We start from the raw sequence: 18,518 nt of genomic DNA, 5'->3' as shown, positions 1-18,518 counted from the left end.
TTAGCACTGCTGCCTCACAGCGCCGGAGACCTGGGTTCAATTCCCGCCTCAGGCGACTGACTGTGTGGAGTTTGCACGTTCTCCCCTTGTCTGCGTGGGTTTCCTCCGGGTGCTCCGGTTTCCTCCCACAGTCCAAAGATGTGCAGGTCAGGTGAATTAGCCATGCTAAAATTGCTCCTAGTGTTAGGTAAGGGGTAGATGTAGATGTAGGGGTATGGGTGGGTTACGCTTCGGCAGGGCGGTGTGGACTTGTTGGGCCGAAGGGCCTGTTTCCACACTGTAAGTAATCTAATCTAATCTACAATGTGAGCAGAAACACTTCTGCAGCCAATAAGACTGGTGCCTAAGACTGATGTACTTAACCAGTGTGTGGGTTACTCCTTTTAGAGAGCAATCCTGTCAGCATGTACACCTGAACTATAGTTACCTCTGAACTATATGACATCTGAACTATGTGACCTCTGAACTATATAACCTCTGAACAATGTCAACCGGCATCAATCCCTTTGATGTTTTGCACAACACCTTTTGCACAAAGTTCAAGTCTAATGCAACTACTGTCCTGTTGCCTTTCTAATATAACTTTCGAGTCTGGCCTGAGATGTTCTCATGGGTCATGGGATCCTGATGGGAATTTTGAATTTATTGCAAACCTGACTGCATGTTACACTTTGACTGGAGCTCAGCTCCTGTCTGCAGCTTGGACACAGCAAAGGTTTCATATTTAGGTTGAAAGAAATGGAAGTCATTTTGACTTTGATCAGTGCTGTAAAGTGAGTTGGTAAGGCTTCAGCTGTATCCACCTTTAGATTTGATTTATTATTATCTCACGTATCTAGGTATAGTGAAACATTGTGTGTTGCATGCAATACTTGCAGATCATACCATACAAAGTGCATTAGGGTGAATGAACAGAGCGAGGAATACAGAGTTACACACGGCTGCGGAGAAGGTGCACAAAAAGCAAGATCAACATTAGATTTGAAATTAGAGACGTCCATTCAGAAGTCTAATAACAATGGAGAAGACACTGTTCTTGAATCTGTTGGTACATCTGTTTGACCTTTTATATCTTCTGCCTGACAGAAGAGATTAGAACAGATTATAACTGGGGTGGAAGTGGTCTTTGACGATGTTGGCTGCCTTCCTGAGTAGGAAGTGTAGATGGAGTCCGTGGATGGAAGGGTGGCTTGTGTGATGGACTAAACCTCTTTGTGCTATTAAAGAAACTGGGAGAGGGACTTCTGTGGTACAGTGGTCGAGTGTCTACCTCTGATTAGATTACTTACAGTGTGGAAACAGGCCCTTCGACCCAACAAGTCCACACCGCCCCGCCGAAGCGCAACTCCCCCATACCCCTACATTTACCCCTTAGCTAACACTATGGGCAATTTAGCATGGCCAGTTCACCTAACCTGCATATTTTTGGACTGTGGGAGGAAACCCACGCAGACACGGAGAGAATGTGCAAACTCCACACAGTCAGTCGCCTGAGGCGGGAATTGAACCCAGGTCTCTGGCGCTGTGAGGCAGCAGTGCTAACCACTCTGCCACAGTGCCGCCCAAAACTGAGTCAGAAAGCAAATCCCACCTGATCCAGAGGTGGCCAATAACATCTTTGAACATGATTTTAGGAAGATGGTTGGCTGTATTGATATCAAAATTAAAACTATATTCAAAGTGATCTTAGAAAAAGACCTATCCTTGGTTCCAAAAATTTTAAATGCCCATCTTTCTGTCCTTGGATTAAGAATTTGTACAGTTGGAATTCTCAAATATTTATGGTTCCTGATTTTTGGTATAAGACTCTAGCTGAGTAAGGAGAGTTCAGCCACCAACTATGCATTTCCTTCCCTGTAACATAGAGTGGTATATCAGCTTGTAATTTTAATACCTTTTTAAATTAATGTGATTCTTCCTTGAACAACTTTCCTGTTGTCAATTGTGTTTGTCTATATTTGTTACTCTGTGAGTGTCAGATAGTTTAATACTTTTAACCTGATCACTTAATCAAAAATGAAGTTTTGGATGTCTGTCACAAACAATTCAGCCTTTGTACTGTGAATGAGCACGATGGCTCAGTGATTAGCACTGCTACCTCACAGTACCAGGATCCTAGGTTCAAGTCCAGCCTCAGGCAACTGTCTGTTTGGAGTTTGCACATTCTTCCTGTGTCTGCATGGGTTTCCTCCCACAGTCCAAAGATGTGCAGGTTAGGTGAATTGGCTATGCTAAATTACCCATAGTGTTAGCTGCATTAGTCAGAGGGAAATGGGTCTGGGTGGGTTACTGTTTGGAGGGTCAGTGTGGGCTGACGGGCCTGTTTCCACACTGTAGGGAATCTAAAATGTCCTTTTGTTTTACTGTATGGTTCCCTGATACTGTTATGCTGCCGGGAGAAAGTGAGGACTGCAGATGCTGGAGATCAGAGCTGAAAATGTGTTGCTGGAAAAGCGCAGCAGGTCAGGCCGCATCCAAGGACCTGGAGAATCGACTTTTTGGGCATGAGCCCTTCTTCAGGAATTCTCCTGCACCTTGGATGCTGCCTGACCTGCTGCGCTTTTCCAGCAACACATTTTCAGCTCTGTTATGCTGCCCTCTATCGATGGTCTATGTAATGGAACAATGTGGCTTTAATGAGGAACATGTAGAGATGGCCTCAGATTTTATCTGTCAACTGGAGGCATAGCCAATTTAGGGAGGCTGATGTTTCAGCCCGTTCACTGTGAAAAGCAGTCAGCATCATTTCTGAATGTTGAACCTTCTTCCAGATTCTGAATAGGATGTGGGTTGGAAAGTTTGAAAAAAAAAGCTGCAGGATTTTATAAAGTCTGGGGAGAAAGTGAGGACTGCAGATGCTGGAGATCAGAGCTGAAAATGTGTTGCTGGAAAAGCGCAGCAGGTCAGGCAGCATCCAGGGAACAGGAGAATCGACGTTTCGGGCATCAGCCCTTCTTCAGGAATGAGGAAAGTGTGTCCAGCAGGCTAAGATAAAAGGTAGGGAGGAGGAACTTGGGGGAGGGGCGTTGGAAATGTGATAGGTGGAGGGAGGTCAAGGTGAGGGTAATAGGCTGGAGTGGGGTGGGGGCGGAGAGGTCACGAAGAAGATTGCAGGTTAGGAAGGCAATGCTGAGTTTGAGGGATTTGACTGAGACAAGGTGGGGGAGGGGAAATGAGGAAACTGGAGAAATCTGAGTTCATCCCTTGTGGTTGGAGGGTTCCCAGGCGGAAGATGAGGCGCTCTTCCTCCAACCGTCGTGTTGCCATGGTCTGGCGATGGAGGAGTCCAAGGACCTGCATGTCCTTGGTGGAGTGGGAGGGGGAGTTGAAGTGTTGGGCTATGGGATGGTTGGGTTGGCTGGTCCGGGTGTCCCAGAGGTGTTCTCTGAAACATTCCGCAAGTAGGCGGCCTGTCTCCCCAATATAGAGGAGGCCACATCGGGTGCAGCGGATGCAATAGATGATGTGTGTGGAGGTGCAGGTGAATTTGTGGTGGATATGGATATCCCTTGGGTCCTTGGAGGGAAGTAAGGGGGGAGGTGTGGGCGCAGGTTTTGCATTTCTTGCGGTTGCAGGGGAAGGTGCCGGGAGTGGAGGTTGGGTTGGTGGGGGGATGTGGACCTGACGAGGGAGTCATGGTGGGAATGGTCTTTTCAGAACGCTGATAGGGGAGGGGAGGGAAATATGTCCCTGGTGGTGGGGTCTGTTTGGAGGTGGTGGAAATGACGGCGGATGATACGTTGGACATGGAGGTTGGTGGGGTGGTAGGTCAGGACCAGTGGGGTTCTGTCCTGGTGGTGGTTGGAGGGGCGGGGCTCAAGGGCGGAGGAGCGGGAAGTGGAGGAGATGCGGTGGAGGGCATTGTCGACTCTGTCTGGGGGGAAATTGCGGTCCTTGAAGAAGGAGGCCATCTGGGTTGTACGGTTTTGGAACTGGTCCTCCTGGGAGCAGATGCAGCGGAGACGAAGGAATTGGGAATATGGGATGGCGTTTTTACAGGGGGCAGGGTGGGAGGAGGTGTAGTCTAGGTAGCTGTGGGAGCCGGTTGGTTTATAGTAAATGTCCGTGTTGATTCGGTCACCCAAGATAGAAATGGAAAGGTCTAGGAAGGGGAGGGAGGAGTCTGAGACGGTCCAGGTGAATTTGAGGTCGGGGTGGAAGGTGTTGGGAAAGGAGATGAACTGTTCAACCTCCTTGTGGGAGCACGAGGCAGCGCCAATACAGTCATCGATGTAGCGGAGGAAAAGGTGGGGGGTGGGGCCAGTGTAGCTGCGAAAGATGGACTGTTCCACATATCCTACAAAGAGGCAGGCATAGCTGGGGCCCGTGCAGGTGCCCATGGCTACTCCTTTGGTTTGGAAGAAGTGGGAGGATTGGAAAGAGAAGTTGTTCAGAGTGTGGACCAGTTCAGTCAGTCGAAGGAGGGTGTCAGTGGAAGGGTACTGGTTGGTACGGCGGGAAAGGAAGAAGCGGAGGGTTTTAAGTCCTTCGTGATGGGGGATGGAGGTGTATAGGGACTGGATGTCCATGGTGAAGATAAGGCGTTGGGGACTGGGGAAGTGAAAATCATGGAGGAGGTGGAGGGCATGGGTGGTGTCCCGAACGTAGGTGGGGAGTTCTTGGACTAAGGGGGACAGGACCGTGTCGAGATATGCAGAGATGAGTTCGGTGGGGCAGGAGCAGGCTGAGACAATGGGTCGGCCGGGGCAGTCAGGTTTGTGGATTTTGGGCAGGAAGTAGAAACGGGCGGTGCGATAGGGTTGTTTTCTATCCAATGAATTTACAGATTTGGAGATTAAATATGATTGAAGTCTTGTTCACCATTCAGTGAGTAGCTGAACAACACAGGTCAGGAACTTGTCAAATATATACAGCACAAGGCAGCAGAGGAACAAGTCTGCCCCGATTTCTAATCCTCATTTCGACCCATTACTTATTGCTGATGACATGGCATCTGAAACTCTGCTCACCGCCTGTTCATGTGTCTATCAAAATGTGCCTTAAATGTTGCTGATGTGCCTCTTTCTACCATCTCCACTGGCAGTGCATTCCAGGCACCCACCACTCTTTGTTTGAAAGATTTTCTCGACACTTCTCCCCTAAACTTTCCCCAAAACTCTCACTTTGAACCTGTGCCCTCTTGTAGTTGACCATTTTGCACTAGTTTAAACCCACATGAGTAGTACTGTCAAATTGCCTGCCAGGATATTGGTGCCCTTCCACTTTAGGTGCAACCTGTCCTTCTTATACAGGTCCCACCTTCCCTGGAAGACATCCCAATGATCTACATGTCTGAAGCCCTCCCTCCTCCACCAGATCTTTAGCCACATATTCAGTTGTACTCTGCCTTTGTTCTTAGCCCCCCGACATGTGGCAGCGGAGTAATCCCGAGATTACTGCCCTCGATGTCCTGCTTTTTAATTTATTACCTAAATCCCTGAATTGTGGTTGCAGGATCCTGTCACTCCTCCTACCCACAGATTGTCATTTGTGTTAATATGTACAATAATGTCTGTCTGTTTACCCTCTTGTTTCAGGATGTCCTGTTTCCACTCAGAGACATCTATGACCCTGGCATGGGAGGCAACATACCACCCTAGAGTCTCTCTGGTGGCCACAGAAGCAGCTATCTATGCCCCTGACTATCGAATCTCCAATTACTATTGCTCTACTCTGCTCTGTCCCTCTCCTCTGTACAGAAGAGTCAGTCATGCTGCCACTGCTCTGGCTGCTACTGTCACCTGATGGGCCATTGTCCCCATCAGTATCCAAAATGGATTACTTGTTTGACAAGGGGACAGCTGCAGAGGATTCCAGCACTGAGTGCCTAGTGTTCTAGCCATCTACCTCCCTGTATCTTTAGTGTGACAATGTTTCTATAACTTCTATCTGTGACACTCTCCACCATTTATGTGCTCCTTAACTTGTGAGGTTAAGTCTAATCTCAAGTCTTGAGCCGGTTACAGGGAGGAAAAGTGGCCAAGATTTCACATTCAGCCACTATCGAATGGGTGTACAAATTTCAGCCTAATAATTTTGGGATAAGTTCAGTTGTAATGCCTACAAGTCCTGCTGCAATTTCTGATAACCTTCCTCACAGTCCATGACTCTAGTGGGCGGCACGGTGGCACAGTGGTTAGCACTGCTACCTCACAGCGCCTGAGACCTGGGTTCAACTCCCGCCTCAGGCAACTGACTGTGTGGAGTTTGCACATTCCCCCCCGTGTCTGTGTGGGTTTTCTCCGGGTTCCTCTCACAGGTCAGGTGAATTGGCCGTGCTAAATTGCCCGTAGTGTTAGGTAAGGGGTAAATGTATGGGTGGGTGGTGGGTCGGTGTGGACTTGTTGGGCCGAAGGGCCTGTTTCCACACTGTAATGTAATCTAATGTAGTATTTGCCCAATGATAGATGTTAGACTAACTAACTGGTAGTTTACTGCTTTCTGAATTCCTCCTTTTTTGAATGGAGTATGTGCAATCACAGTTTTCTGATCTTTCCAGAATGTTGGGAATTTTTGGATGTTTGCATCCATTTTCTCTGCAGGTACTTCTTGTAAGACCCAAGGATGCAGGCCAATGGATCCAAGAACCTGTCAACCTTCTGTCCCTTCAGTTTTCCAAGCTCTTTCCTTCTAGTGATCATATTGATATAAGTTCCTTTTCTCTTTTTGTATTTTGACTTTCCATTATTAAGACCATAAGGTATAGGAGCAGCATTAGGCCATTCATCCCATCGAGTCTGTTCCCAAATCAATGCGATCATGGCAGATCTGATAATCCCCAATTCCACTTTTTTGCCTTTTCCCCAGAACCCTTGAGTCTCTTACAGTTGCAATGCCTTTACTGTGAAGACAGCTACGAAATGTTTGCTCAAAACCTCTGCTAATTCCCTCTTCTCAACCTCTAATGGACCAAGAAAAGGGGAAAGTTAGTGAGGAGAGACTGAAAAATAAAATAATGTGGCTCCCCTAGCTTGCATTAGCTGCCATGGAAACAGAATGTTTTCTGATAGAAAATTCATGATCGAGATGGTTTTATGCTCATTGATAGAATGCCTAGAGTCAAGAAAGAAATTTAATGGTCCCAATAACTTATGTGTGGATGATAATACTTGGCTTCAAAGTATATGCTAATGATTTAGATGACCTGATTTTCTAAGTTGAGCTATGGTTACTTAACTTAACCATTTCTTTACTTTAACAGGAAGAATTTAAAGTCAGCAGATATGAAGTATCACCAGATATGAAGTATGTGCTACTTGCGTACAACGTAAAAAAGGTACGTTCAGACTTTGGTTTATGTGGTGGCCATTTTACTAAAAACAACATCCAATCAAGTATCTTCTCATTGCAAAAATATGCATTATCAAGGCTTCATTATATTCTCATTGTTAAGTTCGTTCTCGGAAGTAATTTCATCTTTGAGGTTGATGGTGATAGTAAAGCTGTAAATAGAGTATTGTTTTATCAAATGTAAGTGGGATGTAGGTATTGCTGGCTAGGCCAGCACTTATTACTATCCCTAATTGTTCAGAGGGAGTCAACCATATTGCTGTGGGTCTGGAGTTAGAAGTCGACCCAACAATCAACATCAGTTTCATTGGCATCATTAGACTCTTAATTCCAGGTTTTTAATTGAATCCAAATGCTGTGGCAGGATTTGAATTCGTTTGTCTGGGTCATTACTGGGGTATCTTGTTTAATAGTCAAGAGTGTGGTGCTGGAAAAGCACAGCAGGTAAGACAGCATCCAAGAAACAGGAGAATCAACGTTCCTGATGAAGGGCTTCTGCCCGAAACGTCGGTTCTTCTGCTCCTCAGATGCTGCCTGACCTGCTGTGCTTTTCCAGCACCACACTCTCGACTCTGATCTCCAGCATCTGCAGTCCTCACTTTCTCCAATCTGGTTTAATAGGTTCATGCTAATACCATTAAGCCATTGCCTCTCCTCAATTATTGCTATTACTATTACTTAGATCAAACCTAGTCAGAATGTTCACCAACTCCTTGGCCTTTTGTGAAAGCCATCGGCTGCACATAATGACTGAAATTCCTATCCAAAAGTATGCACTTCATGTGTCAGTAGTTGCAGTTGGTGGTTGACTATTTTTATGAAACACAAGATGCTGTGATTGAAGAGAACAAAATGTTGCTTTCTATCAAAGCATGATGGAGCGAGTGACCTTGTGAATATTCCTATGTAACAGTACAGAAGCCACCAAGACCTTTCCCTCCTCAACACAACTCGACTGTTCTGGTTACAAGTGAAAGTAGAAGCTGGTGATTAAATGTCTGGTATATTCCAATGAAAGAAAGAGCCTGCATTTGAACAAAATCATCAAGTGATTGCTCTATCACTGTACCATCGGACCGGTTATGAACAATTTGAACAATTTGAACCCTCACTGATGAAAAAAACAGAGAAAACTGAAAGAACTGCAATACTGTAAATCAGAAACAAATACAGAAGTTGCTGGAAAAGATCAGCAGGTTTGGCAGCATCTGTAGAGAGAAATCAGAGATAACATTCTGGGTCAAGTGAGCCTTCCTCAGAAGATTCACCTTGTTCACTTTCCACAAGAATCAGGAATTCTACATAAAATGTAAAGTGAACTGGAATAGAGCTGACTGGTGGAAGGTTTGTGTGTCAAGGATCAGTGCCTGGACTCACTAATCCAGGAAAGGGCAGCGTCACTTTAAAATTTGTGGATGACCTCAAAATGACGCTCATTTTAGTTCATGCAGAGGAGGATTGCTGCAAAATAAATGAGGACACTCGTAAATTTGCAGATATAGATTTACAAATGCATATTACTACAATCTAGATAAATGTAATGTGAATGACAGTGTGGAATGTAAACACCAGTGTAAACCATTTTGGTGAGTGATGTGTTTCTGTGCTGTAAATTCAGTGCAATTCACTATACTTAATTCATGATGCAAATTAAGGCCAGCACTCTTGCTGTTGCACTTGTTGTTGTCATGTGAATAGCAAAGCAATAGTATGTCCAGAGACTATCCTTCCATCACACTTGAATTCAATAAAAATCTGGAATTAAGGATCTAACGATGATCACAAATCTATTGCTGGTGGTCGGAAAAACCTCATCTGGTTCACGAATGTCTTTTAGGAAAGGAAATTGCTATCCTAACCATGTCTAACCTACATGTGACCCCAGACCCACAGTGATGTGGTTGACTCTTAACTGCCCTCTGGGTGATTAAGGATGGGCAATAAATGCTGACCTGGCCAACGATGCCCTCAATGGCGCTCCACCATGAATGAAAAAAGACCTTGATCTGCTTTGACGACTTGCCTCACAGATTGTTGCTGTAGTACCATCTAATGAAAAAGAGAGCAGAGCTTGTGATCTAAAGTCACACAAATTGTCAGGCTTGCCTGGAAGGAAGTGTGATGAATCATAATATTAATAAAGAAACCCCAGGACCCATAAATCGCCAAATCACAAAAATATCACAGGGTGCCCGAGTAACAGTTGACTTTGCGTTACATTGCTTACATTCAGAGGAACTGATATCCGCAAGCGTGCCTTATTTGTAAAAGAAAACTTTATTGTCAGGAAGCATTCCTACACGTAGGCTTATTTCATAATGAACAGCACCACTATTGTCAAATGTTTCTCCTTTAGATGTAGATTTTAACATCTGTCCAAAAAAAAGTAGCCAGAATCTTGCATTTGCACCAGACCTGAAAGGAGGGGCAATGCCTGCTGGGAAGGCTTGGCCACATTGACCAATCAGGCAGAATCATAGGTTTGCTTAATATTTGACGTTAACAATTCTGATTAAAGGTCATCTAATTCTGAATCATTCACTTTGTTACCCACCACAGATGCTGCCCGGTATATCCAGCATTATTCTTTTATTTCAGTTAGTGCATTATTTGTCAGTCAAAATTAACATAAACAAATACGTTTCGATGTGCTGGCAAAGGATTCCTGCCTCGCCAATTTAATTATCCCACCCAGTCAAAATTGGCCAATGAGCCTTTATTGTGGTAGCCAATCTCACGGTTCTCAAACAGTTAATGAGCTGTTTAATCACCAGCACACATGAATAGCCCTCAAGGAGAACTGTGCAGTGAGGAAATCAAAATGTAACTAGACCATGTCCAATATGTGAACTCAGGCATCCTTCTCAACAGCATCTCTGGCAAATGAGATTAAAGGCAAAAAAAAAACCCAAATGCACTCAAGAGGCCAATCATCGTTGCGGAGAAAGAAATCGAGTTAACGTTTCTGCACTTTTTATTTTAAATTTTAGATTTCCAACAACTGCAGCTTTTCTTCTATAGCATGCACTGATTTTACAGTCAAGAGATGAAGGAGTGTTTGGCCTGTTTTGATTGCTTGGGGTGAGCGTGTTAGCCAGAAAATAGGGAGAAATTTCATGCTCTCATATAAAAAATGAACTTGCAAAATGGCTGTGTAATTGACAGACAAAGTTCTACATTCATCAATGCAAAGTGGTACGCTTCAGTAGAAAGAATAAGGAACCTAAGAGCTAGGAGAAGGAGTAGGCCGTCCGGCCCTTCGAGTCTGCTCCGCCATTCAAGAAAATCATGGCTGATCTTTTCACGGACTCAGATCCACTTACGCACCCTCTCACCATCTCCCTTAATTCCTTTATTTTTCAATTAAAAATTACCTTAGTTTTAAAGACATTTACTGAAGTAGAGTCAACTACTTAACTGGACAGGAAATTGCATCGATTCACAACCCGCTGGGTGAAGAAATTCCTTCTCAATTCTGTCCAAATCTGCTCCCTCCAATCTTGAGGCTATACCCTCTTGTTTCAGTTTCACCTGCTTGTGGAAGCAGCATCTCTACCTCTAGCTTATCTATTCCTTTCATAATTTTATATGTTTCTCTAAGATTCCCCCAATCTTCTGAATTCCAATGAATATAATCCCAGTCTACTCAGTCTCTCCTCATAAGCCAACCCTGTCAAATCTGGGATCAACCTAATTAATCTCCTCTGCACCCCCTCCAGCGCCAGTACATCCTATCTCAAGTAAGGAGACCAAAACTCCTCAACAGCACCTGTACAGCTGCAACATAACTTCTCTGCTTTTAAACTCAACCTCTTTAGCAATGAAGAACAAAATTACATTTGCTTTCCTAATTACCTATTGTACCTGCAAACCAACCCTCTAAGATTCATGCACAACGATACCCAGGTCCCTCTGCACAGCAGCATGCTACAACCTTTTACCATTGAAGTAATAGTCCTTTTTACTATTACTCCTATCAAGAGAGTCATGGAGATGTACAGCATGGAAACAGACCCTTCGGTCCAACCTGTCCATGCCGACCCAATCTAGTCCCACCTGTCAGCACCCGGCCCATATCCCTCCAAACCCTTCCTATTCATATACCCATCCAAGTGCCTCTTAAATGTTGCAATTGTACCAGCCTCCACCACATCCTCTGGCAGCTCATTCCATACACGTACCACTCTCTGCGTGAAAAAGTTGCCCCTTAGGTCTCTTTTATATCTTTCCCCTCTCACCCTAAACCTATGCCCTCTAGTTCTGGACTCCTCGACCCCAGGGAAAAGACTTTGTCTATTGATCCTATCCATGTCCCTCATTATTTTGTAAACCTCTATAAGGTCACCCCTCAGCCTCTGACACTCCAGGGAAAACAGCCCCAGCCCGTTCAGCCTCTCCCTATAGCTCAAATCCTCCAACCCTGGTAATATCCTTGTAAATCTTTTCTGAACCCTTTCAAGTTTCACAACATCTTTCCGATAGAAAGGAGACCAGAATTGCACGCAATATTCCAACAGTGGCCTAACCAATGTCCTGTACAGCTGCAACATGACGTCCCAACTCCTGTACTCAATACTCTGACTAATAAAGGAAAGCATACCAAACGCCTTCTTCACTATCCTATCTACCTGCGATTCCACTTTCAAGGAGCTATGAACCTGCATTCCAAGGTTTCTTTGTTCAGCAACACTCCCTAGGACCTGACCATTAAGTGTATAAGTCCTGCTAAGATTTGCTTTCCCAAAATGCAGCACCTCACATTTATCTGAATTAAACTCCATCTGCCACTTCTCAGTCCATTGGCCCATCTGGTCCAGATCCTGTTTTAATCTGAGGTAAACCTCTTCGCTGTCCACTACACCTCCAATTTTAATGTCACCTGCAAACTTACTAACTGTACCTCTTATGCTCGCATCCAAATCATTTATGTAAATGACAAAAAGTAGAGGACCCAGCACCAATCCTTGTAGCACTCCACTGGTCACAGACCTCCAGTCTGAAAAACAACCGTCCACCATCACCCTCTGTCTTCTACCTTTGAGCCAGTTCTGTATCCAAATGGCTACTTCTCCCTGTATTCCATGAGATCTAACCTTGCTAATCAGTCTCCCATGGGGAACCTTGTCGAACACCTTACTGAAGTCCATATAGATCACATCTACTGCTCTGCCCTCATCAATCTTCTTTGTTACTTCTTCAAAAAACTCAATCAAGTTGTCTTCCATCTCCCAGACCTTTGCCGATTCACTCAATGTATCTGCAAAGTTTAACAGTCCTCTGTATACTTTGCTCTGCCTCTCATCTTAGTGTCATCTGAAAACTTTGACACCCTACATGTGGTCCACAAATCCAAATCATCTCCATAAGTTGTAAATAATTGCAGTCCCAACACCAATCCCTAAGGCACACCACTAGTCACTGATTGCCAGCCAGAATTGCATTCATTTATCCCCACTCTTTGCTTCCTGTCAGTCAACCAATCCTCCATGCTAATACATTACCCATAACACCATGCATCGTTATCTTATGCAGTAGCCTCTTGTGTGGCACCTTGTCGAAGGCCTTTTGGAAATCTAGGTACATCACATCCAGTGGGTCCCCATTGGCCACCTTGCGCCCCAAGGAAAGGATTTAAATGGAGCTATAAATGGGACTGGAGGTGATTTGGGAATCTACCTGCTTGTCTTCTCTCCCAACACTGTACCTGAGGTTAGGGCCATAGACATCCATTGGATTAAGACCATAAGACCATAAGACATAGGAGTGGAAGTAAGGCCATTCAGCCCATCGAGTCCACTCCGCCATTCAATCATGGCTGATGGGCATTTCAACTCCACTTACCCGCATTCTCCCCGTAGCCCTTAATTCCTCTAGACAACAAGAATTGATCAATCTCTGCCTTGAAGACATTTACCGTCCCAGCCTCCATTGCACTCTGCGGCAATGAATTCCACAGGCCCACCACTCTCTGGCTGAAGAAATGTCTCCGCATTTCTATTCTGAATTTACCCCCTCTAATTCTAAGGCTGTGTCCACGGGTCCTAGTCTCCTTACCTAACAGAAACAATTTCCTAGCATCCACCCTTTCCAAGCCATGTATTATCTTGTACGTCTCTATTAAGTCTCCCCTTAATCTTCTAAACTCCAATGAATACAATCCCAGGATCCTCAGCCGTTCCTCATATGTTAGACCTACCATTCCAGGGATCATCTGTGTGAATCTCCGCTGGACACACTCCAGTGCCAGTATGTCCTTCCTGAGGTGTGGGGACCAAAACTGGACACAGTACTCCAAATGGGGCCTAACCAGAGCTTTATAAAGTCTCAGTAGCACAACAGTGCTTTTATATTCCAACCCTCTTGAGATAAGTGACAACATTGCATTCGCTTTCTTAATCACGGACTCAACCTGCATGTTGACCTTTCGAGAATCCTCGACTAGCACTCCCAGATCCCTTTGTACTTTGGCTTTACGAATTTTCTCACCATTTAGAAAGTAGTCTGTGCTTTTATTCTTTTTGCCAAAGTGCAAGACCTCGCATTTGTTCACGTTGAATTCTATCAGCCATTTCCTGGACCACTCTCCCAAACTGTCTAGATCTTTCTGTAGCCTCCCCACTTCCTCAGTACTACCTGCCTGTCCACCTAACTTCGTATCATCTGCAAACTTCGCTAGAATGCCCCCAGTCCCTTCATCCAGATCATTAATATATAATGCGAACAGCTGTGGCCCCAACACTGAACCCTGCGGGACACCGCTCGCCACCGGCTGCCATTCTGAAAAAGAAGCTTTTATCCCAACTCTCTGCCTTCTGTCAGACAGCCGATCCTCAATCCATCCCAGTAGCTCACCTCGAACACCATGGGCCCTCACCTTGCTCAGCAGCCTCCTGTGTGGCACCTTATCAAAGGCCTTTTGGAAGTCTAAATAGACCACATCCACTGGGTTTCCCTGGTCTAACCTACTTGTCACCTCTTCAAAGAATACCAACAGGTTTGCCAGGCATGACCGCCCCTTACTAAATCCATGTTGACTTGTTCTAATCAGACTCTGCTCTTCTAAGAATTTAGAAACCTCATCCTTAATGATGGATTCTAGAATTTTACCAACAACCGAGGTTAGGCTAATTGGCCTATAATTTTCCATCTTTTGTCTTGATCCTTTCTTGAACAATGGGGTTACAACCGCGATCTTCCAATCATCCGGGACTTTCCCTGACTCCAGTGACTCTTGAAAGATCTCAACCAATGCCTCTGCTATTTCCTCACCCATCTCTTTCAGAACTCTAGGATGTATCCCATCGGGGCCAGGAGATTTATCAATTTTAAGACTTTTTAGCTTTTCTAGCACTATCTCTTTTGTAATGGCGACCATACTCAACTCAGCCCCCTGACTCCCTTTAATTGTTGGGATATTACTCATGTCTTCCACTGTGAAAACTGACGCAAAGTACTTGTTAAGTTCTCCTGCTATTTCCTTATCTCCCATCACTAGGCTTCCAGCATCAGTTTGAAGTGGCCCAATGTCTACTTTTGCCTGCTGTTTGTTTCTTATGTATTGAAAGAAACTTTTACTATCATTTCTAATATTACTGGCTAGCCTACCTTCATATTTGATCCTCTCCTTTCTTATTACTCTCTTTGTTATCCTCTGTTTGTTTTTATAACCTTCCCAATCTTCTGATTTCCCACTGCTCTTGGCCACTTTATAGGATCTCTCTTTATCTTTAATACATTTCCTGACTACCTTTGTCAGCCATGGCTGTCTAATCCCTCTCTGGATAATCTTTCTTTTCTTGGGGATGAACCTCTGTACAGTGTCCTCAATTATACCCACAAACTCCTGCCATTTTTGCTCTACTGTCTTCCCCATGAGCCTCTGCTTCCAGTCTATTTTTGTCAGTTCCTCTCTCATGCCCTCATAATTACTTTTATTTAACTGTAACACCATTACATCCGATTTTGCCTTCTCTCTTTCAAACCGCAGACTGAACTCTATCATATTATGATCGCTGTTTCCTAAGGGTTCCCTTACTTTAAGATCTTTTATAAAGTCTGGTTCATTGCAAAGCACTAGGTCCAGAATAGCCTGCTCCCTTGTGGGCTCCATGACAAGCTGTTCCAAAAGCCATCCTGTAAGCATTCCATGAATTCCCTTTCTTTGGATCCACTGGCAACATTATTTACCCAGTCCACCTGCATATTGAAGTCCCCCATGATCACTGTGACCTTGCCTTTCTGACATGCCTTCTCTATTTCCCGGTACATGTTGCGTCCCTGGTCCTTACCACTGTTAGGAGGTCTGTACACAACTCCACTTATGGTTTTTTTGCCTTTGTCGTTCCTCAATTCCACCCACACAGACTCCACATCATCTGATGCTATGTCATTCAGTGCCATAGATTTAATTTCATTCTTAACTAACAAGGCAACCCCACCCCCTCTGCCGACCTCCCTGTCTTTTCGATAAGTTGAAAATCCTTGGAGGTTTAACTGCCAGTCCTGACCCCCCTGTAACCAAGTCTCTCCGTGCTTGAGGAAAAAGTACTGATGGTTAACTGAGATACTCTATCCCTCTCATCGCCTGCATACTGAAAGGCCTTACTGACTGGTTATCAAGTTGTTTGACCACTCTCGAAATGAACCTTCTTTGGCCATCAAGCTCTATTGTAAGGGCCAAAACCCGTGAGTTCTGACCCAGAATTAGGGATGCTACCACTAAACCACATGACCACCGATGCCGGGGGAGCTGATGCACAAATCATTAAGAGTACAACAGGTTAGTAAGACCAGTGCAAAAGCAAAGGAAGAGAACTTGTATAAGACTTCAGTTTAACCTCACTCAGATTGAACGGTTCTGGCCTTCAATATTATTTTTAAAAATATATAAATGACCTGGAGAAAATGTAAAGGAAAGTACTGGAATGATATCAAAGCTGAGAGAGTGTACCCATCAGCAAATATTAAACAACTGGGACCTAACAAGAAAACAGAAGACTGCAGCACAACTGAGCATTGCATTATGAAATAGTTTGATAGGATAGATGTGGAGAAGATATTTTCATTTGCAGACCAGATCAAAACTAGGGACCACTAAATATAAGATAGTAACTAATAAATATAATTGTGAATTTATGAACATGCAGGGAGTAGTTAGAATGAGGATGTACAAGTACTAAAAAGAGATGAGTTGAATGGGCTATGTGAGAGGAAGCTGACTAAGCACTTGAGGGAGAAAGAACTATCAGTTATTTTGATGGAGCCAGAATGAAAAGGATGAAAAGAAATTGTCTGGAGCAGATACATTATATTACCCTGGCTGTTTCTGTGCTGAATGAGCACCTCAAGTGAAACTTGATTTTACATCTCATTCTAATTATAGTACATCCAACAATGAAAACTCTCCCAACACTGCAATAGAGGCAGGATTTCTATGTGAGATAGAAAGAATGCATAAAGTTGGAGAGAGAAACAGAGTTGTTGTTTTAAGCCCAGTATGTCACTTCTTCAGAACAAAGAACAGCATAGCACAGGAACAGGCCCTTCGGCCCTCCTAGCCTGCACTGACACATTTTGCCCTTCCTTGCTATAACTGTCTGCACTTACAGGATCTGTGTGCCTCTACTCCCTTCCTATTCATGTATTCATCCAGGTGCTTCTTGAATGCTGCTATTATGTCTGCTTCCACCATATGCCATGACAGCACCTTGCAGGCACTCACTGCTTTTTGTCTGAAAACTTTGCCTCACACAACCCTTTAAGCACCTTGAACATGGGTCCCTAGTAATTGACCCCTCCAACTTGGGGAAAAAGCCTCATAATTTCCACTCTATCCACACCATTCACAATCTTACAAACTTCTATCAGGTCCCCCACCCCTCTCTCCCAACGGCCTGCATTTCAGTGAAAACAAACCCAGTCTATTCAACCTTTCTTCATAGCTAAAATCCCCCATATCAGGCAATTACAGCAACTCCTCTGACTTATTGATTAAAAGCACCAGCCTGGTGGTAGAAATTAAACTGTCTTTCTTCAGGCTTTAGCTCCACCATCTGCCCTCGCAGCAGTCCAAATGCTTCTGCCAATATCTTTCACACCAACAAGCTGTTCAGCATTCCAGGAGCCAATCACATAATTGTCAGACTGATGGGCTTTGATATCCACAATTTGGAACAGTTCCCATAGTTTAGGAGATCAAACCTCAAAATATTCCAAAATTATTGAAGTGAAGAATGTGAGGAAAATAGTATTATTTGCTTCTCCCAATCAAGAGCTCTTTTCTGTCAATATTTGAAGGAAGTAGGGCATGCTTAAAGTCATCTTCCAGTTGGCCATGGAGAAAGAGTAAGAAATGGTCAACAGTACTAATAGCTCTAATTCAACATGAAAATTAACAGAAACCTTGGCCCAGTGAACCAACAGGCCAACTAGATAGCAGGAATATCTGAAATTGCTTCTTAGCCAATTATGCCAATGCTGTCTAAATTAAAGAAAGTGTAATTCTGCACACATATCAAGGCTTCATCTATTTGAGTGTAAATGTGCACTTCAATTGCAAAGTTAGCCCTTTATATTTTGAATGTACCTCTCTTCTTTTGAGGATTGAAGCCCTATTAGGTGGGTGGCTCAGTGGTGCAGTGGTTAACACTGCTGCCCGGCAGCACCAGGGACCTGGATTTGATTCCAGTCTTGGGTGACTGGTTTTGTGGAGTTTGCAAGTTCTCCCCATGTCTTTGGATTTGCTCCTGTTTCCTCCCATAGTCCAAAAATGTGCAGGTTAAGTGGATTGGCTATGCTAAATTGCCCACAGTGTTCAGGGATGGGCAAGCCAGATGGATTAGCCATGGGAGATGCAGGGTTACAGGGATTGGGTGGGTCTGGATAGGATGCTGTTTGGAGGGTCGGTGTGGACTTGGTGGACTGAATAACCTTGCTTCCACACTGTAGGGATTATATATTCAACATTGTAGGGATTCTATATTCAACATATTGATACATTTCCATTTGAAGTCAAATATTAAGGTTGGCAGCAATGCAGGGTGACAAGTGATGGAAATTCCTCATTAAGGGGAATCTTTTCAAGTTGCTGCCTTTGTATGGAATGTTGAACAGAAGGCAGGAATTATTTTTGTGTGCTTCCAGCAGAAATCTGCCACTGGCATGCATCACTCTGCTGGGAGTGTCAGATTATGTAGCAACATAATAAAATTCACGAGCAACTTAAGTAT

General features: G+C 44.2%; 1 protein-coding gene across 6 annotated transcripts in view; it reads left to right on the top strand.

Moving 5' to 3' along the window:
- dpp6a (dipeptidyl-peptidase 6a) overlaps positions 1–18,518 on the top strand; it is a 1,516,786-nt gene that overhangs the window by 1,198,398 nt on the left and 299,870 nt on the right. For all 6 annotated transcript variants that reach the window (XM_072576237.1, XM_072576239.1, XM_072576236.1 and 3 more), the window contains one exon: positions 7,202–7,276. In XM_072576237.1, coding sequence (XP_072432338.1) covers positions 7,202–7,276 — 75 coding nt within the window. The remainder of the gene's footprint in view (positions 1–7,201; positions 7,277–18,518) is intronic.

This window comes from Chiloscyllium punctatum, chromosome 8, assembly GCF_047496795.1.
Source record: "Chiloscyllium punctatum isolate Juve2018m chromosome 8, sChiPun1.3, whole genome shotgun sequence".
Taxonomy (NCBI): Eukaryota; Metazoa; Chordata; class Chondrichthyes; order Orectolobiformes; family Hemiscylliidae; genus Chiloscyllium; species Chiloscyllium punctatum.
Note: the sequence above shows the minus strand (reverse complement) of the source record. Positions and strands in the feature narration are given on the sequence as shown.